The sequence below is a fragment of the Acromyrmex echinatior genome, chromosome 2, assembly GCF_024713525.1.
Source record: "Acromyrmex echinatior isolate Ae372 chromosome 2, ASM2471352v2, whole genome shotgun sequence".
Taxonomy (NCBI): Eukaryota; Metazoa; Arthropoda; class Insecta; order Hymenoptera; family Formicidae; genus Acromyrmex; species Acromyrmex echinatior.
This window is the reverse complement of record NC_141853.1, coordinates 14,130,249-14,151,116: the sequence shown is the minus strand read 5'-3', so window position 1 is coordinate 14,151,116 and position 20,868 is coordinate 14,130,249. Positions and strand designations below refer to the sequence as shown.

Sequence of the window (20,868 nt, the reverse complement as noted above, 5' to 3'; positions counted from 1 at the left end):
TATATATATATATAAAACAAGATACGAAAATATATCTTGAATATATTCTCAGCAAACGAGAATGGATTAAAATGAATTGAAATGGATTCAGATTTTCAGAAATATTGATTCACGAATGTTAAAAAATAAATGCTTTTCGATCTTGAATGAATTTTTATTCATTTATAGGAATTGCATGGAGTAAGTATATTTCTATGTCTTTCAATCTAAAAATAATATTAGCTTTTTCTGTGCAACACAAACATGTTGTACTGTTCAATTCAAAATTTTGAATAGGAATGCAGTTTTTTCAATCCAATTGCATCCAATTGAATCTAACTGAATCCAATTAAACCCAATTAAATCCAAAAAAAAGTATTTAAAATATGCAGTTAGAAAAAAATTTCAATCCATTCTCGTTTGCTGGGTTAGGAAGGCATCTGCAATCTATTCAAAGTTTGTTTTCTCCCTCTTTCAATATGAGACACGTGTATCTAGACATGATATATCCATTGTGAAAGTAGTCTCAATGTTGTGTAAAATAGAATATCACATATATCAATTTTTATACCTTCTACATACAGTTTTTATTCTATTTTTTCCAACGTGTATATTCGCAGCAAAGACGTAAATACAGACGTCAATAGACATGTCGAGGAAGTTTATATCATGAAAATATTTTTCTAAGAAATAACCTTTACTTATGTTTACTTTATAATTCAAATATATTTATACCTTTTATAATCAGGTGAATAAACTTTATTTTAAAATTATCTTCTATATTAGCAGAAATTTTTTTCAAATACAGTTTCCTTATCATAGATAAGCATTATTATATAATTCAACGATGAAAGTTGTGACTGACTGAAAGGTCATTTCACATTCATTTTATGTGTTACACTTATTCCTTGCAGATAACTGTTGTCATGGCTTTAAGATTTGCCAGTAATCTATCTTTTATGTTTACTGAGGTTCCTAGTATTATTGACAGATATCAATTGGCTAAGCAAGCTGGATTTAAAGCAGTTGAAAGTGGATTTCCATTTGGTTTCTCTGTTCAACAAGTTGCCACAGCTAAAAAGAAAGCTAATGTTGACCAAGTACTTTTGAATGTATTCACAGGTATGTTGTGTTTATGTTACAACATTACAAAGATAATTTCATTAATTTTATACCGAATTCAGTCACTTGTATTACACTAGATCACTACAGGACATAGTTGCACAAAAGTTGCAGCAACACTGCATATTACAGATTTTACTGCGATATTGCTGCAAATTCTGTGCTGTATGGGCAGTACATACTAAAAACTGCTTTACATGAAATTAACAAAGTTAAATATAAAAGTATATTTTAAACGATTAACTATCTACTAATGATATTGTCACATTATTTAAGAAAATATATATGTATCATTTCATTGTCAAAATTGATTATATTATATCACTGCATTGAGATATTTTATATAAAGCAGCTTTTAATATGCACTCTAATGTAGTTCGAGTGATCAAATTCATCATTAATTTCAACATTGTCTTAACAGGTGATGTCACAAAAGGAGAAGTAGGTTTTGCTGCCATTCCAGGTGAAGAAGAAAATTTCAAAAAAAGTATCGAGAAAACAATAGAATATGCAAATGCTTTGAACTGTAAAATGTCAGTATAACGATAAATTGTAAATGTACAAATTCGATTGAGAATTTAATTTTTGTAATGTGTGTGTGAGAGAGAGAGAGAGAGAGAGAGAGAGAGAGAGAGAGAGAGAGAGAGAGAGAATGTTACATAATCATAACAAATTTCGTGTTACATAATCATAACAACAAATTTTATTCTTGATAGAATTCATGTAATGTCAGGAAAAGTGGAGGCTCCCACTGCTGCTAATGATATGGTTTATGAAAAAAATCTATTGTATGCTATTGAAAAATGTCAAAAAGAAGACATTGTTGTTGTCATTGAACCAATTAATAATTATAGCGTACCAAATTACTACATGAATAATTTTCAGAAAGGTATATGAATTCGTATTGTCTACCAGTTGTAGTACTTCCTCATAATGAATCATTAGAGTAATTTTGTTATATTTTTATCATAGGTTTAGATTTGGTGAAAAAAATAAACAATGCACACTTCAAGCTGTTGATGGATATTTTTCATTTACAACATTGTTGTGGTAATATTACAAAATTTATTCAAGATTTTTTACCTTACATAGGTTAGTAACTTTACATTATATTAATTTTTATTGTTAGATTCTCTTTGTATAATTTTATTGTATTTTTATAATGTATTTCGTTTGAAAATAATTTTTTATTAATTATATATGTGCATATTTTATTTATTCAAGCAGATCTAATTTATATAATTTAATCTTAATATATCTACATAAATAATACAATTTATTTCAATGATATTCATATTATTCAAATAAAAAAAAGTATATATTTAATCAGTATATTACTTTTATAGGTCATATTCAAGTAGCTCAAGTTCCTGATAGACATGAACCAGATACTCCAGGAGAGATTGATTATAAATATATCTTGTCTTTATTAGAAACAACTGGTTATACTGGCTATGTTGGTCTGGAATATCGGCCGAAATCATTAACAGTGGAAGGGTTAAATTGGATTAAAAGATACGGTTATACTTTATAAATGGGTATTCATATATATATATATGTTATATATAAATATGTATATATAAATATGTATAAATAGTATATGATTTATATATTCTTAAACAAAAAATATATATTTTCATATGAAATAAAAAAACATTGCTATAATTTTACAAAAATGTAAATATATATTTCCGAATGAATAGGTTTTTAATTAGCAGTAATTAGTAAATAATTTTCAATAAATCTATTAATATAAATTTTTTTATATTAATTGAAATGTGTAAGAAATACATAATTAACATATTTATAATAAGTAAATATTATTGTTCACAATTGTTTCACAATTTGCATGTATAATTAAGCTTTTAATAATTATATGTAATAATAATGTAATTATAAGGTTGAATATATACGCATAGATATTATTCATATATTTCGTACTAGTATAAACATAAATAATTTCTTAAAGAACATATACATAAACAAAGATGGCAGTTCAATATAAGTATATACACAAATTCTTACGTCTGAAATTCATATAATAAATTATACAACCAATTGCATAATTTATATTTTCTAAATTTGTCTAAATATAAAAATGATATTCTTAAAATTAATATACAAACAATGACCAAAAGTATTTATATAAGTACAAGCATCGTCTCATTATTTTATATATGTTATTATATATGTTTTTATATATGTTATTATGCAACTAATACTTTATTATAAATTTAAAAAATCGATTGCACTTAATTATAGATTACAATGTGGAATTTGTATTAAGTATCTATTTAAAAAAATAATAAGATAATTCTTATCATATATATTAAAAAAATTTTATTATATATGAAATTCATATTTTTGCAAATATTATTCTTATATTATATTTTATGAATCATTCCGAGACTCAGCTCTGATTATAATATACAGAATATTTCCTGTAACTTGATTATTTAAAATGTCTCCGTTGTTTTTGATGATATGCGAAAATACCACAGAGAATTTTGTTCGATTCGAAAGAGCACGTCCTTGATGATAAGCAAAAAATTTTTCTTATTTTTAAGACTTCGTCACCTCTATTTTCTTAAATGGAAATGTATGATTTTTTTTATACAATATAGTATTCCTTTAATTATTCTGCATATAAAAATATTAAGGTAATGATATAAAAAACAAATAGTTTACGAGATATTTTATTCTGGCATATATTGACCTAAGATATTAAATAACTCGTAAACTATTAATTTTTTGATAATCATATCTTAATACTTTTATATGCAGAATAATTAGAGGAATCATATTATGTAAAAAAAATCGTACAATTCCATTTAAAAAAGTGAAGATGATCTTGAAGTCTCAAAAAATATGATCTTTGATTCTCAAGAAAAATTTTTTGCTTATCATAACATGTGTCCCTTCGAATCGAAAATTCCCTATAGTATTTTATTCTCTATCACCAAAAACAATGGAGATATTTTAAATGATCAAGTTAAAGGAAGCACCCTGTATATAATTCTATTCAGCTTAACTTAATGTAAAAGTATATTATAAAATATAATGTAAAAACATTATATATATATATATATATATATATATATATATAATGAAATTGCAAGTTGTGCATAAAAATCTTAATAACAAATTACTAAAAATTTAGAATCATCCTATTTATTTTTTACAATAAAATATGGACGAAATTTTATTCGCAATTTTTATCATTTTTATTTTGTTCATTACATGTATATGTGCCTACGTTTCGATAAAGAATATTGTTACTGCAATATTCTCTGAATTAAACTGCAATAACTCTTCATCATTTTATAATATAATTTGTAATCTACACATTCAATCAATTACAAATTTATAGTAACATTGATATTATACATTACGCTACTGAGTAATTTAATTATATGTGAAACATTATGGTTAAAATTACAAGTAATTATAACAATATTTTTAATAATGAATTCGTGTATATATTACAATATATATATATATATATATATATATATATATATAATACAGTTAATATTCAAAGATGTGGAATAAATTGCAATGTTAAAAATATTTGCGTTGACTGCAATAACAATTCAGTGTGAATTTCCTTTACAACAATAGTACCTATATAAAATAGCCTTAAACACACAATGCCGAAAATTAAAACATAAGAAAGCATCAAATATAAATTTATATTCTGGATTACAATCGTTTGGATTACCATAAAGTAAAATTACTTTAAAGTTAATTATGGGAAGGCGTACAGATTTGTCGGTGTTATTCAGACAGATTCTGAGACATCCATTAGTGGTTGGTCGACATCAACAGAAGGACCTATCACAGCAGTGCTGTAAAATATTTTGAATAATATATTTTATAAGAAATTTCAAAACTCTTGATAGCAATACAGGACATGAAAATCTTATTTATAACAAAAATAAAATACAACAAAAGCTGTCAATCACAATACTGCACAAAAAACAAAGATCAATGCTTCATATAGCTTTATCAAATGTTATTATAAACACAATCATAAAAATGTTAATTTGCCATTCATCCATCCACATCCAAAGACGAAGATATGTTAGATAGATCAAATACAGATATAATATAGAATAAAAAAGAATAACGTTCATTTTGACTTTATATACACATATTCATGCAAGCTTGATATTGTAATATTCAATCGGGATTACAGACAATATTACCCAGTGCCAAGAGCCAAAATTGTAGCTTCTTGTACCAATGTCATTTGATCAATGGTGGACCTGTGATCAATCAAAAATTCACTAGAATGAATTATATAAAAAAAAGATATTGTATTATATTTACCTATACATGATATGTATGATCATATATATATACACACACACATAGCGTAAATAAAATTTAAATTACACGTTCAATTAACTTGAAATGAACAAATATTTGAAACATGTATACTATGTAAGATAAAAAAGTCATGAAAAAATATGAAAACAAGACATCAATTTATTTCAGTCGGATCAAAGGAATAATCTAATACATATATTTTTTAAATCTGTTTTATTGTTATTTTTTATATTTTTTAATACATATTAAAATAATAAGGAAAATTGTTTTATTTGACAAGTTAATATGGACTCAAACAAGTTCTTTTGTTAATTTGATTTTAAATTATTACGAGGAAAAATTAAAGCAATAAAATAACGATTTCAGAATTAGTTTGTTGTGGAAGCAGGAGCAGTCAGCAAAAGAATGTTTAGTATTTATTAGTAGTAAAATCGGAAACTTACTGTAATTTCGTAGCATGTATTGATGTATTTTATCTTATTTATATATTTATATGATAAAACTTCATACAATGCATTTGCAAAATGTAAAAACCTAAAAGATGCATGTTGTATAAGTTGAATGTCAATAAATATGTTCAGTCAGGATATTTCTGTAAATGATACTGTGTAAATTATACTTTTATATTTCTTAATATTGTTATATATTTCATGTATTGATAAGCACTGTCAATGGATAGGAATATTCTGTAAATGTGGGATAAGATAAAGAATAATTATAAATAAAATTTTATTTCTATGAAGAAATTGGTTTTTTACAGATGATTTTAGATATATTTCCTATTCTACTATAAATATAAATGTTTGTTTTTTAGCAACAAAAAATATTTGAATTAACTATTGGAATGTATATATCATTGTTCATTATTAACAAAGTGCATAATAATATGTACTTATTTATAATACAATACATAATATGAATTTCATTTCATAACAATTAAAATATCTAGATACATCAATTTATTTATATTGTGAGAACATACTATGCCAAGTCCTCCGAATAAACAAGACATCCAACTCATGATCTTAATTTTAATTCTCTGATCTATTTGAATTCAAGATTTCTTTTTCATAAAAAATATTGAGATTATCATTTATAATAACCTTCCAATTCTGAATGTTATATATTTCTTATATATTTCTAGTTTTAAATAAAAATTCTGTTCCAAAATATAACTGAAAAATATTACTTTATCAATTTATCTATAGATAAGAAATTCAATTTACAATTATTTTTAACTCAATAATTATTAACGCCTCAATATTTTTGAATTTAAGAAAAATCGATTCCAAATTTGTTAGAGAACCTGTTATTAAAATCAGTTATGAATCATGAGAGGAGGCACTTCACTTTAGTTGCGATAGATTTTATACAACTACATGTACTATTAAATAATAACAAATATCTGCATAAATATAATCTGCATAAATATAATTTGTAAGGAATGATTGCTATATAAAGTGGCGGTTGAACACTATCAAATTGAATAAAATTGTCTTGATCTAAGAATCAAACCTATAAAGTACCTGATTTACATAGGGAGATGGGGAGTCAAATTCAGTTTCATCACCCCACTGTTGGGTGCTGGGGCCCAACAGAGTATGAGTATCTTCATTGCACAGCCGCTCGGGAAAGTTTACCCCGTCTCCAAAGCTGCAAGCCATACCCTACCTTCTACTCGATGTTATCCCATGTCTACAATCCTTATGGCGTAACTATCTATCATATTTTCCTTTTTTTATTTTTTTTCGTTAATTCAATTTTACTTATCTAACCGATTAAATGAGGAAAAATCGTAAAGGAAGTAAAAACAAGGTACTTCTTTTAAAGAAGGAATAACTATACATAGTTACACCACTTTTATACTACAAGTACAGTTTATAAGAACCAGATGCACAATACCTCACGTAATTATTATAACAATTTTACGCAAATTAGTCTTCAACTAAAATTTATAATGTAACATAAGACATGCAATTTTACCACAAAAATCTTAAACGCTTTTATATAAACACATTATTATTATATATTTAAAAATATATTACATTTAAATCTTTCAATATACATTCTGTAACAAGTAGATATTTATCTGTAAATGAGATATTAAAATATAATTAATAAATATATTTTTAGAGAAGACTGCAAAAACTTTAAAAATTATTTTTTTTTGTTTTTTAATATTGTAATATCCTTTTCCTTCGATATACATTTCAATAAAAAAACAAAAAAATAGAAAAATCGATTGGCAGTTATAGATATATGCAAATTGTGAATTGTGTCAATGCTATCAAACATAATTGTAATTGCAAAGAATACCTTCTCACTCAGAAGCAGAATAAATAAAAGTTTGATTTTATAGACTTCGCAGACAAATTGTATAAAAAACTCAAGTTACGAAATGATTGGGGAAAAGTAATAGCGATAGAAGTGATAGTCAGCGTCAAACAAAAAGATACAAATGCGTTGCATGCAGCCTGGAAGCACTTAAAGGTCTTATCATTACTCTGGAACTCTATAAAAGAATAAAGGAAAAGGTATACAAAAATATAAATATAAAGGCAAGAAAATATTTTGAATAGGTTAAGAACATCAGAACAAAATAGCAAAACTTTTGAAAATCTCTTTAAAAGCAAACTGTTGAAAGTTTTTTCCCCAAATTTGTTTTCAAAACTTATATTTAAAGCACATTTACTTGTTAAGCACATCTTTATCGAAAAAAAAAAAACACCGAGTTCCACAGTAAAGAGTCAAAGTAATTAATATTGCATTTTTGTTTAAAGCTTTTATAATGCTGACCTGTTCTGAGTACTGCCCATGGAGTCATAAGTATTGGGTGTGCCCTGGTGTTGCGATCTTACTGGGTAGACGACACCATTTCCCAGACTAGAACACATCCAATGCAATCACTCCAATTTAAAAAATTGAATTTGCTTTTGTCGGTCATAAAAGTGCAAATATAGTGCTCATAAGAATGATTTGTAAGTGCGGGAGTTGCATACTAACTAACAGTGCACCAAAATGAAAAATTTTTATATTCATATTTCTAAAAAAAAAACTTTGCATCGAAAAACAGGAAGAATTTATATACAGGACAAAGATGGAAAACAGTAAAATTTCAACTTATGTAACAATCTATCTGCATCCTGTTCTGATTTAATATAAAACATAAAAAATATCATACAACATATTTCTCTTTGTATAATTATTATAACACAGAGATATAATAAAGTAATACATGTATATCTTTTTATTATAATAATAGATGGAAATTCTTCAAAACTTTTTATAGAAAAAACAAAAGAATAACGGATATATAATATTCTCACACACATAATTTCGGAGCATTCTCCATATAATTAGATAGAAATATATATAGAAAAATACTAATAAAAAATTGTATCACATAAAACATGCGATTATTTTGTTTCTTTGAAGGAAAATAAACTTTGAAAAAATCAGAATTGCTCACACTTTATATTCAAGGCCCTGCAGTACTTATGTTACCGTATTTCAAATTTCGTTTAAGTATGCCAAACCGCATAGTTGTTTTTTTATAAAGATTATGATAGGCGGTATACTAGAAGCATACAAATTGATATAATAGTTGAGTTATTATGTATTGTGCAATTGGTTCCCACTTCGTAAATTATACAATTTTATCGCGTATAAAGTATTGAAGAAATGAAAAGCACATACCTACTAAATATGGGTAGAAACCAAAGTCGCGGATTGTCACCGAATACTTCCTGAAAATTATTGTATTTTCCCAGACTAAATCCATCTTTATCCTTTCCTGTCCGAAACATAGGTGCTCTAAAGGCCTCTATAAACAGTTACATGGTACTGATTAAAAATTATATATTAAATATTGTAATAGTAAAATGGAAATATATATATGCAATAAGTACCTAGCGTCGATCTATTATGAATAACGAGATAGCAATGATAGAAGAAAAGGGAGATAAGACTGACTGCAAACATCAATGCAACGAAAAAAAGAAATAGCAGGTGAAATCTACCCATTCCATCTAGTTCACCCTATAAAGGAAAAATTTATATTAATTATAAAATGCAAATTATACACACACACACACACACACACACACACACACACACACACACACACACACACACACACATTACATTTTAGCATTATATAGGATGAGTCATTTTAATCGAACCAGGCAAACATAAGATAATATCATTTGTTCGACCTTGGATAGTCGTTTGAAAGTCATGTGAAAGTTACCTTCAATTTTTAAAACGAAAATTCCCATTTAAGGTGACCTTCACGTGACTTTCAAACGACTATCCAAGGTCAAACTAACTGTACCATCTTATGTCCCCTTCTAAACCATACAACTTTTGTCTGAAACATTTTTCCGTATCTTCCATATTTGTCGAGATATTTGCTTGGTTCGATTAAAATGACTCACCCTGTATAATCTGAATAAATCATATTATTATATTATTATATCATTATTAATTTATTAGAAAAGAAAAAATCTACTCACTTGCCAAAATTGTATAAAGTATTGCAAAGATGTAGCGGTAAGAAACAAACAATAGAGAAGTCCGTATGCCAGAAACAGTATGAAAAATTTATAATTGTGGAAGCCTACGCAATTGTTCACCCATGGACAATGATGATCCATTTTTAAGACACAAGTGCCACACACGCTACAGTGATGTGCTCTATCAGGTTTTATTAACTGACACTTTTCGCAGAATCGCATAGCTAAAGAAAGAATATTATCAACATTTATACATACAAGAAATTCAACAATTTTTTATGTCATTTATAATTTAAATATTACCTCCTTTTATGGTGCGATTAGTAACTGGAAGATCTTGTGCAAATCTTTCCAAAATTTGTCTCTGCGTTTCTTCAGTTTCAGCCTGTTGCAATTTCTCCATTTCAACATCAGGTATTTTAAACTAGAAGGGTTAAGAAAATGTGTAAGTACAGATTATTTATATTGTATTGTATTGTAATCACAAATAATTATTTTTATTTGTAACAGACAATTTACCTTATCTGGCACGGGTATTAAATTTGTGTACATTGTTTGCCAATACGACCACAAAAACATCAGAATCAGGATGTGGAAGAAAAGCAGATAGAAAACTGTAACATATATAGATAATAAAAGTGTTATATATATATATATGCAATATGGCTACTTTCCAAAATCAGAATTAACTTCAATAAACAGAAATGACATTAAGAGTTATAATTATAGAAATAATAAAACAGAGACAAAAAAGTATTAAATTGTAAAAGAAAATAAAGTTAATATATAAAGTAATACATGATACAAACCTTTTTGAACATAATTATCTATCGTATCTGAAACAAATACATTACAATGTTAGTATAAAGCTTTCAAGAGTAGATTTTTATTTTGCAACTATGCAGTTTAACTATGAACATGTATACATATATATATATATATATATATATATATATATATATATATATATATATACAGGGTTGGCCATATTCGACGGAAAGATGTTTTTTTTTCAATCATTTGGGGGAAAAAAACACATTTTTTGCTGTTCATTTTAAAAATCATTTAATAGGGTTCAAGGAAATTTGCCAGATCTTTTCGTCGAATATGGTCAACCCTATATATGTGTGTATGTATCTATACATATATTGTATATACTAGCATGATTGCAAAATAAGACTTCTACTTGTGAAATAGTTCTCTTTTTAAGTTTATTACATATATACATAAACATCAAATGGAAATTTTTTGCATATCGTACAGATTACATAAAAAAATGTCATAAAAAGGTTAACACTATTAAGATTAAGATTTAATGTCAATAAGAGAGATTAAGATCTACATGCCAAGAAATAAAGAAAATTCAAATTGTTTAGAATCGTCGGTAAGCAAAATACAAAGAAACGTAATTAGAAGATGATATCTCGAAAGCGCGCGTTTTTAACGATATGACGCAAGCTAAAGCGGCATGACGAAGTTGGCGAAGACGTTGGCAACTCGAAGCGAAACCGGTGGCGAGACAAAACGGAAAGCTACGAGAATATCGTAAGTCCGGGTACTCACAGTAGCACAATTGCACTACGTAGGCATAATAAGACCAGGCAACGATCGTTAAGATAAAGATCACTGGCAACCACTTGATGGCCTTGAGGCACCACCAGCACGAGCCGTTTTGCTTGCCCATATCTGTTCACCGAATCGACGGCGTGCGTAAGATTGCGTGCCCACCGATCGCGGGCCTCATCAACAACGCGTTAATCCTCGGTCCGCTGAAACGCAGCGGCATCGCAGCACTGCACTCCGGGGCTCCGACGAATCGGCCGTTTGATTCTACCGGTTCTACCTCAGCGGACTCCGTGTAGAACGTGCGACTGCGGCCGAGCGCGAAGAGTGCGAGAACACATCATTGCGCAAGCGAAGCCTGCCCGCGTTATCGCGGCATCACACCCTCTTCCGAGATCAGTACACTGCAGACCAACACCGACGTCACCGACGTAACCACCGCCGCGACGGACGTTCGGAATCTTATTTTGGACTGGCAACTGCTTTGCACACCGCACGCAACGTGCACCATCTCATTCCGACGCTCTTAATGACAGTCGCTCCGTTTCACCGTTCACGTCCACCAGGATCGCCACTCAGCTTGAGAGAGTTGACACTGTTGACAGCTGCCGACCATGGATGAAGCGAGTGTGTTCATTAGGCATTCCTGCAAACGTCTACAAAAATTTTCGCTTACAATTAGTAACAAATCTCTTTCATCATTTAGATACACGCGTCTTTTCTAAGCTTGTCTTTCCCCTTTTTCTCATTGACGACAATTATATTTCCCTTTTATTTTTAATACAAACATTTAACGCAATGTTAGAAAGAACACACTTGAAAGTCTTCCCCATATTGGGCGACACGGGATTTGCAGTAAAAAAAAAGCGCAGCTAATCGCAGGCAAAAACTTTGGACAAAATTGATCATTAGCGCAAAACTTAACCTAGATTGATCGCCAGTTCTTGTTTGGATATATTTCGATCTCTGAAATACTTGTAGAAATCATAAAGACAGACTTAATAAATTTTTACAACAATTCAATAAGATGTAACTTTTTTAGAACATTACGATTGGCGACACTGATCAAGTTGTCAAGGAAACCGCAGATTTCAAATGATTTCAAATCCTTCTAATGGCCACTAACGTTAACGTGGACAAAGTTTTTCGCGTAAACAATAATTTATGTCACTTTTCAAGAAATGGAGCGTATCTAGCGATAGCATTTCAAGCGAATCTGCTGATAAAAGATGCACAGACTCTCGATACCTGTCGATCGTTTGTATTCGTGGATCTGATACAGGTTAGTTTTGTATTGATAAGAGAAATGGTTCAATTAAATCTTCGTTATTTTTGATTGTATAGATTGATATCTATGCTTTTATCTTTGTTACTTTACAGTATATGGAGTGGTCTTCAAATAGCGAATATATTCTTTGTGCGAATATAAAAAGAGCTATCGTTCAGGTATATTCGCTACACTATCCCCAGTGGAAATGTAAACTTACCGAGGGTAGTGCAGGTTTGCAAGGTGTTACCTGGTCTCCAGATAGTAAACACATTTTTACCATAGCAGATTTTAATGTAAGTGCAAGATTTTATTGTAAGAAAATACATCTGACTTATGCGCTAATGTAAAACAAAAGATATTTACAGATTCAACTGTCTATTTGGAACTTGGAAGAGCAAACGGTATCGTACATACAAAATATAAAATCATCTTCCTTTGACAAATTACATTTTAGTCCCAATGGTGAGAGATTAGCAGTAATAGTTACAGAAGTAGATCAAGATACAGTAGAAATTTATAAAACTCAGAACTGGAAAATAAGTCGAGTAAGTACAACCAACTGAAACAATACATAAATTAAACGACATGGATCTTTTTTTATAGATTACTTGAAATCTATATTTCATACAAGTATTTTATACAAGATTATTTTCATAGTTTTATAAAAATATTGAAGCAATTGAAGTAAAAATCTAAAATTCTTCTAAAAATTATAACGATGATAGTTCTATATTGTGTATCTTAACAGAATGATCGTTACTACAACTTGCTAGTTGCAAGTTATTATATGAGTGATTAGTAGGTCGAAACATGAGTCTTTTTACAGTTAAATGATGAGCTTGAGAAGTATCGTACTCCAATAATTTTGACCATACGCTCTCTAACTCTATATTGATTCTTTGAATCTCTATGTGTCCTGCCTCATATCCGATAGCCAGAAGATAAAAATCTCGTGTAATATGACTTGGCGCAAAACATAACGCTGTAACTGATTGATTTTTCATATCCAGAATTATCTTTGGTACAATATTATTTTCTATTGTTTTTATGGACCATATAGCGATTTTTCCGTCTCTGGATCCAGTCGCGAAATAATTCGAGTCTTGCGTCCAAGCGCAGCACCAGATTATTCGCGAATGAGGATTGTCTTTCTTCAAACTAGCTGCAATTAATTTGTAACTTGTATTGGTAGCTTTAAATAATGACCATCTTCTGTCTCTGGATACAGACAATAAATATTTGTCATCTGGAGAGAATTCCATTTGCGTCACAGTCAACTGATGATAGCTTAATTGTTGAACTTGTGACCAGGTGTTTGTATCCCATAATAAGATTGCCGAGTGTTCTTGAGTAGTTGATTTGCATGCTGTAGCTAGCAATTGTCCGTCGTGTTTCGCTGCTATACAGAATATTTCATAGCCATGTCCATAAAGCTTATTCGTTTCTGGCCAAAGTGTATTTTGCATTAATTCCTCTTCTGTAGGTGGTTCGTATGAATTTTTCGTTGTTAAATTTTTTGTATTTTCATCATTGTTCCCACAGTACGTGGCTTTATTTGTTAATCCCAGAGATGGTACAGCAGCACTGTGGGCCTTTAAAAATTTGAAATCATCGATATTCGCCAGCAATTTCAATTTATCCCTAAATGTAGACGTGGCCATGAAAATGCGCACCACTTTCTCATCCGCTCCAGAAACATATGTATGCGGTGATAATATAGTTAAACAAGTCATGTTGTATCCATGTATCTGAGGACGCGCAATCTCATGCCATAATTCTTCAAGATCATCATCTTTCCATGGTGCATGAATTCTTGTAGTTTGGTCAACACTGGCTGTGATGAGAAATCTGTAAACAGTATTATAATATATCATATGTATTTATTCCTCCCTCCCCCTCCCCTCCCTCTCTTTCTCTGTCTCGTGTTTTTTTTTGTGGTTCTAAACTTTATCTATTCTCATCTAAAATACTCGATATAATTTCCACGTATTTCCATACTCCTAATTAAAATATAATGATTCATTAAAAAAACAGGATAATTGTATAAAAAAAAATTGAAATGATCAAAATCTAAATTTTTTCTAAATGTAAATTTAAAAATTTATATTAATTTAGAAATATTTTTTCCAAGTATTAAATACACATACACAGAAAAAATACAAAAATTCAATTTAAAATTAAAAAAATGAAACAAATTTATTCGAAATAATATAATATATAACAATAATGTAAAGTTCAAAATTTCTAAATGTTGCACCTATGTTGTTATTTACAAATTACTGAATGTTCAAGAATTAAAATCATATACAAGACTTTCATTCCACATCTAAGATTTATACAAACCTTCCTTTCGGTTCCCAACATAAATCGACTACTTCAGCAAAATGTCCACCAGGCGCAGGACGTGGAAACCACTTATTCATTTCTTGAGAATATTTCCAGATATGAAAAGTACCCTGGTAACCATGTGCCAATATATGTAATCCATCTGGGTCAAATTTACAGCCATAGAAACCTAAAGAATTGCCACCAACTTCTCCGACACGTACTGTCTCTGTCCACATTCCATCCATTATCTCAGTTGGTTCCCATATTATCATAGTTTTATCCATTGAAGAGGATAGCAATTTCATTGTTTGATGGCTATCTGTTTTCATAGGCTGCCAGTGCAGACCATAAATCCAGCTTTCATGACCACAGAGTACTGATTCCAGAGTAATATCATATTGCCTATCATTTACTACAAAAGTATTACTTTCTTGTCTGAGTTCATCGCTTGAAAATTCTTCGACGCCAATTTTTTCACTAATTTTCCATAATCGTATCATGTTATCTTTTGAGCCTGTTGCAAGGAAAAGATTTCCATCATCATTCTGAATAAAATCCATACACATTACCCAATCTTCATGCCCGACTAAACGCTGGACATTTACAAAAGATTGTTCCAAATCAGATTCTGCATCAAATTTTGCATACAGCAAGATAGAAGCATCCTCTAATGCTACAGCCAAGAGGGGACATTTGTTTAGTAAATACATCAGGCGACAATATATTGGTAACTTTCTTCCGAAAATTAGAGACTGAATCTGCTTAACATCAGCATTTTCCTCTCTCAACCATAGTTTGACATTGCCGCAGACTGAACCTGTGCATATTAACAGCTTCGCCAATGTAGTAGACGAAGTATTATCTACCATTTGGAGAGAATCTGCGAAGACAACTGTGCCTTCTACATTCAACACCGAAGTACATTGAAACGTACTTTGACCTTTACTCCAAATAATCACAGTACCATCTACAGAACCTGACAACAATTCCGATTCCGGTGCACCGTTTCCTGGCTTTATCCAGTGTACTGTGTTGACATGGTCACGATGCCGGTGCAATGTATGTGTTACATGACCGATGTTCGCACGTGGCTCGTATATAGCGATTGCATTTCGGGTTCCGAAGCAAAGTAATCCATTGATGCCCCAATCAGCGCAATGAGGAACACGGTTGCACGAACAAGCAGTGTAACATGTCATGTTGTGGAGGTTGTAGAAAAAAATGGATCGTTACGAGGACCTTTCAAACGTTCACGCGGTCAGATGGTAGCAGCCATTTTTTTACATGTATGCACAACAAGAATAGAACTATCATTTCATCCTTGTTTAACAGTCTGTGAACGACAAGGATGTATAAATGACGCATCGTGCGCTTAATAACAGTTTACAGCATGTAGTTGAACAGTCTTCTCTCCATGTCTTTTGTATATCTCTCGCATTCTTCAATGCGAAAAATATAACTTGAGTAAAAAATAAAATTAAAAATATACAGTTATAAAGGATTTCAACAATTGGCGATTGTTCGAAAATAGACTTTGCTACCGTCGGTAAAAGAAGTTAGCATTGAAAACTCTAGTTTAGCAGTCATAAAATTCCCTAGATCTTAAACTGGCGCGAAAATAATGAATCAACGAACTGTTCCAGAAACTTATTTGCGATCGTTTGCGCGGCATCGACGGGGTTCGTTGGTCGCCAAACGATGAATTATTATGCATATGGTGTTCCTCTCCTGCCGAACCAAAGTTGATTATTTATTCTAACATATTGGAGAAACACGTAACAGCATTTTCCCCGCCGGCACAGCCATCTGAAACGTGTACTTATGGGAAAGAGCTGAAAGGAATTGAAAATATAGAATGGATTCCAAGTGGACAATTGTTGGCTGTAATAGGATTTAACGAAGTGGTATAATTTAATCACGATGTGTTATTATAAATCATGTTGTTTTTGTTACCGGTAAATTTCCGGTTATTTAAAATTTATATTCAGGTCGTCCTCCTTAATCACATCACGTGGCAGCCTTTGTCGAAATTATACATGGATCCAGTAATCAGAGAATGTAATTATCTAACAAAAGTATACAAAGAATATGCCGATTCGGAGAAAGTTTCTAATAAACGTTTTGCATCTTATGAGGAACGTGTTTGTAAGTAAATGATCTTGGCGAGTTGAAGTTTATCACATTCAAATCATATTACAAAAAAAATTTTTATTTATATTCAGGATACAGATATCTTAAATACCTGATTTTCTTGTAATTTTAGTACGTGAAATACATGAACGGCCTATATGCATTGAAATTGGAAAGAAAGATAATGACAATTTCTCGATAGCGAAAGTTAAATTGTTTGAATTTAGCACATGTGGACAATACCTGGCTCTGAAACATGAACTTTATCCTACCACAGTGTGGATATGGGACATCTGTACGGATTATCTGGATTATTTGCTACTTGAAAATCCCATTTCAGGTATATCGTTAAAAATTGTTCAATTCTCATTAGAAATGATAATGCAGTTATTTTTATTATCTTCAGCTATCAAATGGAGTCCTGTTCATCCTCGACTATTTGTGCTCTCCGAATGTACGCGCGTGTACGAATGGACTCGAAAAGACGCAAGCTCTGTACCATTGTCTAAAAATATGTCGATTGTAGACGCATATTGGCACCCTTCGGGAGAAAAAATTGCATTATGCGGCTATAATAAAGTCATGATTTATGAAACGATGAATACATCTTAAAAAAAGTAATTATTTTGAATCTGAATATTTTATATACTTGTAAGTTATATTTATAAATATATAACACAGTTATATATATTTATAAATAATATAAATACGATATTATATTAAGTAAAATATTTTCAAATCTATAACAGAGTTTAGAAATAATACATCAACTTTATACATATATATATCGTTATTTTGGTTAGAACTGTAATTAATTAATATTATTAAATAAAAGACGATTTATAATATTCATTGCAAACATATTTGCAATTTACGAATATTTTGTCTCTTAAAATATTAAAATCTGTAATTTACATTACACAGCTTCGTTCTATGATTTGATAAAAGATTAAGATTTATGGATAAACATCAAACATAGTCGTTACAATGTATATAAATCATCTATCGTCTAGATATTGCGTGAGAATAGATAGTAGCAGTTTTCTCCATCCAGGAACGTAGCACTAACCGATCTACATCATATCTTGGTGATTAATTCTTCCAAAATAATATATTTTATAATTATATTCATACATGATATAGTATACATATACACCGCAAAATAAATTAAAAAGCTACAAGTGATGTAAACTTACATATATATATATATATACATTTTAACTTATGCCAATTTATATATTTCATTAATTTACACATTTAATTAACAAACTTAGAATATATATTCTTTTTAATTTTATTTAAAAAAATATATTATTTGTTTTGCATATATAATTTTTTGCTGTTTGTAAAATTACACGAAAAATTTGAACTTTTTCAATTTTTTTTTTCAAATTAAATTTCAATGTGATATAGAGAATTAATTTATTTAAACAACGATTTGTAATTTTGACGATTGGTTTCAAAAAATATATTTTGAGTGATTTATTGTGTAAATCTTTAAACGCGAGAAACGCAACAGAAATGGAGTGGAGTCTACATTACTGTTGGAGAAAGCGAGTATCCGTAAATGGTGACGCGGCCATCTATTTACGATACATTATATACAGAGGATCAAAAGATTCTAAGCGAGCATGATTATGCATTTTATATACTAACATGACTCCCCACCCGCGTATGGAGAAAACATATTTTTCAAGCGCCTCTCCTGAGGGAGAAATAGTCCAAGATGTGTCTTCTTGTTACATTATTTTTCGTTTTATTAGTAAGAAGACGATCACTACGTGGGAATGCCTATTCTCCGTTATGATGATAGCTGAGCGCAAGAAATATCGAGGAGACATTCATTTCGCGTCATTGTGGGCGACTACGAAAGGAGACGACGAAATGAAAGTGTATCCGATATGGCGAATCGAAATGTTTAAATTATTGAAACAGATTTTTCCCATATAGGAAGTGAAAGCTAATTTGAATTACGAATTGTTACAAGGTAAATTTTCTTTTTTTTTAATAGCAAATCAAAAGATAATTTTTCAATCTACGTTTTTTTAATCCGACCAAAATGCCATCCTACGATTATTGTGATACATTGCGTGTGTAGAATTGCGAGAACGTGCGGTGAGTTTATAATTAAATCCGTCTTTTTTTTTTTTTATATCTTTAATTATACATTCTCTCTAATGGATAATTAACCGAGTAGAGCGTGGGTTTCAAAGCGTTCCTGAAATTACGAACACGCGTTGTTGAAATTGGATCGAAAAAGATTTGGCAGAGAAAGATCATCGTAAGATTAGAGTTGATTTCAGTTAAATTCATTCTTGATCTGCGGATCTCCTTCGACCTTTAACAATTACACTATTTAGAGATCTCTTATATCTGTAATTAGCAGAAACGTGGCACATTCTTTTCCTCGTTATTTCTCGCAAGTACCATATGCAAGCAGGCGACGATTTGCTACGCGGCCTCACGTTTACTGTACAGAGGAGTAGGTACATTTCCTACTTTCTCCGCGATCCGTTCGTCACACTACTCGTGTACATACATATATTTACCAATCTACTTACAAAAGCACACCTTTTGTTCAGTAACACTTGCTTGCGAGGTAAATCGAGGAAAATTTATCTATGAAAATCGATCCGTTCCTGCAATCAAAAGACATATTGGAACATCTAAACGTCATCCCTAAATGATATTGTAGATTTATTGCAACGTGTTTGAAAATATTTACAACTTCATAATGTTTTGCTATTAATTAAATATTTATGTATCTACTTCTTTAAAAATATCTACTGCAGTTTAATTGACAAATCTATCACGAACGCGAATTTTAGGCAGCTCTACATGCAGCAATTATTACGAATACTCTATAATGTCTATAGTATATACATCTTTTTATAAGGGATATGAATGTTTATTATTTCGTACTAATACTACTAACGATGCTCTCACGACAATTAAGCATTGTTATCGTTGTGAACGAAGGAGTTTCGGTGCTTTCTCGGTGTCGTCTCTCCCGCCACGTAGACGCACAGTCCGCCATGTACTATCGTTGTAATATGAACCTCTTCTTGCACACCACGAATTGCCGAGGGACCGATAACGTCGCTTCTACACTCTGCAATTGTTGAGCAAAGCTCATCATGAAAAAAGCTCACCGCAAGATTTTTTTGCGTGCGAAGGATCGTTGCAATCAAACGCTCGTACTCAATTGAGCTTAAAAATTTATATAGCGTTGAAATCAGATATTGACGTTAAATATATTCGAAAAAAAAAAAAAAATGCAAAATTTAAATAAAAAATAAGCTGCGCATGCTAGTATGAAACTGTTTCTCCGTTCCGTTTTATCATTAGTCGTTCCGCGATTTTTCCCTCAAATCGAAGAAGAACGCGACGAAAAAATGTCGTGAAAATTGCTGTGCTCGAGCATAGTGCGGTAAACATGTGGGAAGCAAAGCGATGGACATGCATTCGTTCGTACATTATAGCGGCGAACCGCTCACGTTCACTCACGCGTGTTTCTCGCGCACACACGGTGTTTAGAAAGTTCGAGCAACGAGAACACCGCCGTCGACGGTGCGGAGGGTACGCCTTGGTACCAGAAGGTAACATTTGCTGAAGGTAGTGCACGCCGGT

At 30.5% G+C, this 20,868-nt stretch overlaps 4 protein-coding genes and 1 long non-coding RNA gene across 22 annotated transcripts; 2 read left to right on the top strand and 3 right to left on the bottom strand.

Moving 5' to 3' along the window:
- The first annotated feature begins 52 nt into the window (after positions 1-52).
- Gip (hydroxypyruvate isomerase-like protein Gip) lies at positions 53-3,030 on the top strand. Of its 3 annotated transcripts, none has more exons than XM_087415534.1 (6): positions 53-727; positions 894-1,101; positions 1,523-1,634; positions 1,818-1,990; positions 2,074-2,151; positions 2,448-3,030. In XM_087415534.1, exons 2-6 carry the CDS (start codon positions 906-908, stop codon positions 2,633-2,635), a joined length of 747 nt encoding a protein of 248 aa, XP_087271660.1. In that variant the 5' UTR covers positions 53-727; positions 894-905; the 3' UTR covers positions 2,636-3,030. The 3 variants fall into 3 exon arrangements, with proteins under 3 accessions (XP_087271660.1, XP_087271664.1, XP_011055500.1); XM_011057198.2 differs by having other exon boundaries at positions 58-727; positions 2,074-2,193; XM_087415538.1 differs by lacking the exon at positions 2,074-2,151.
- Positions 2,847-12,065, bottom strand: LOC105146739 (palmitoyltransferase ZDHHC2). Of its 14 annotated transcripts, XM_011057203.2 has the most exons (11): positions 11,511-12,065; positions 10,757-10,783; positions 10,467-10,561; positions 10,251-10,371; positions 9,948-10,171; positions 9,342-9,471; positions 9,130-9,256; positions 8,230-8,316; positions 6,960-7,086; positions 5,310-5,369; positions 2,847-4,949 (listed from the first exon to the last, which is right to left on the bottom strand). In XM_011057203.2, exons 1-10 carry the CDS (start codon positions 11,629-11,631, stop codon positions 5,358-5,360), a joined length of 1,071 nt encoding a protein of 356 aa, XP_011055505.1. In that variant the 5' UTR covers positions 11,632-12,065; the 3' UTR covers positions 2,847-4,949; positions 5,310-5,357. The 14 variants fall into 14 exon arrangements, 10 of the variants coding, with proteins under 10 accessions (XP_011055505.1, XP_011055506.1, XP_011055508.1 ...); XM_011057204.2 differs by lacking the exon at positions 6,960-7,086 and having other exon boundaries at positions 11,511-12,064; XR_015548102.1 differs by lacking the exons at positions 2,847-4,949; positions 5,310-5,369 and adding an exon at positions 8,903-9,010 and having other exon boundaries at positions 7,044-7,522.
- On the top strand, positions 11,997-19,256 carry LOC105146741 (WD repeat-containing protein WRAP73). 3 transcript variants are annotated; one of them, XM_087415485.1, is made up of 9 exons: positions 11,997-12,137; positions 12,553-12,792; positions 12,891-13,073; positions 13,146-13,325; positions 16,752-17,012; positions 17,097-17,253; positions 17,372-17,578; positions 17,645-17,855; positions 19,002-19,256. In XM_087415485.1, the coding sequence occupies exons 2-8, from the start codon at positions 12,625-12,627 to the stop codon at positions 17,848-17,850; spliced, it is 1,362 nt and encodes a 453-aa protein (XP_087271611.1). In that variant the 5' UTR covers positions 11,997-12,137; positions 12,553-12,624; the 3' UTR covers positions 17,851-17,855; positions 19,002-19,256. The 3 variants fall into 3 exon arrangements, with proteins under 3 accessions (XP_087271611.1, XP_087271616.1, XP_087271609.1); XM_087415490.1 differs by lacking the exon at positions 19,002-19,256 and having other exon boundaries at positions 12,690-12,792; positions 17,645-18,097; XM_087415483.1 differs by lacking the exon at positions 19,002-19,256 and having other exon boundaries at positions 17,645-18,097.
- Elp2 (elongator complex protein 2) lies at positions 13,067-16,393 on the bottom strand. The gene is made up of 2 exons (XM_011057212.2): positions 15,124-16,393; positions 13,067-14,628 (listed from the first exon to the last, which is right to left on the bottom strand). The coding sequence occupies exons 1-2, from the start codon at positions 16,305-16,307 to the stop codon at positions 13,491-13,493; spliced, it is 2,322 nt and encodes a 773-aa protein (XP_011055514.1). The 5' UTR covers positions 16,308-16,393; the 3' UTR covers positions 13,067-13,490.
- A 120-nt stretch (positions 19,257-19,376) lies between the features above and the next one.
- On the bottom strand, positions 19,377-20,853 carry LOC147910528 (uncharacterized). Its single transcript, XR_015548117.1, has 2 exons — positions 20,746-20,853; positions 19,377-20,350 (listed from the first exon to the last, which is right to left on the bottom strand). It is a non-coding gene; the product is annotated as an uncharacterized LOC147910528 (long non-coding RNA).
- Between the last annotated feature and the right edge of the window lie 15 nt (positions 20,854-20,868).

Bases quoted from the DNA above. Each gene is read 5' to 3' on its own strand.
- Gip (XM_011057198.2), top strand. From the start codon at position 906: ATGGCTTTAAGATTTGCCAGTAATCTATCTTTTATGTTTACTGAGGTT. The intron at 1,991-2,073 runs GTATATGAATTC...TTTTTATCATAG, and splicing joins CATGAATAATTTTCAGAAAG to GTTTAGATTTGGTGAAAAAA. The intron at 2,194-2,447 runs GTTAGTAACTTT...TTACTTTTATAG, and splicing joins AGATTTTTTACCTTACATAG to GTCATATTCAAGTAGCTCAA.
- LOC105146741 (XM_087415485.1), top strand. From the start codon at position 12,625: ATGGCCACTAACGTTAACGTGGACAAAGTTTTTCGCGTAAACAATAAT. The intron at 13,326-16,751 runs GTAAGTACAACC...GAACTGTTCCAG, and splicing joins AGAACTGGAAAATAAGTCGA to AAACTTATTTGCGATCGTTT. The intron at 17,254-17,371 runs GTAAGTAAATGA...TTGTAATTTTAG, and splicing joins ATCTTATGAGGAACGTGTTT to TACGTGAAATACATGAACGG.
- LOC105146739 (XM_011057200.2), bottom strand. From the start codon at position 11,631: ATGGGCAAGCAAAACGGCTCGTGCTGGTGGTGCCTCAAGGCCATCAAG. The intron at 10,172-10,250 runs GTAATATTTAAA...TTCTTTCTTTAG, and splicing joins TAATCGCACCATAAAAGGAG to CTATGCGATTCTGCGAAAAG. The intron at 7,087-8,229 runs GTCAGCATTATA...TATGGCTTGCAG, and splicing joins ATGGGCAGTACTCAGAACAG to CTTTGGAGACGGGGTAAACT.
- Elp2 (XM_011057212.2), bottom strand. From the start codon at position 16,307: ATGACATGTTACACTGCTTGTTCGTGCAACCGTGTTCCTCATTGCGCT. The intron at 14,629-15,123 runs GTTTGTATAAAT...TACTGTTTACAG, and splicing joins TGTTGGGAACCGAAAGGAAG to ATTTCTCATCACAGCCAGTG.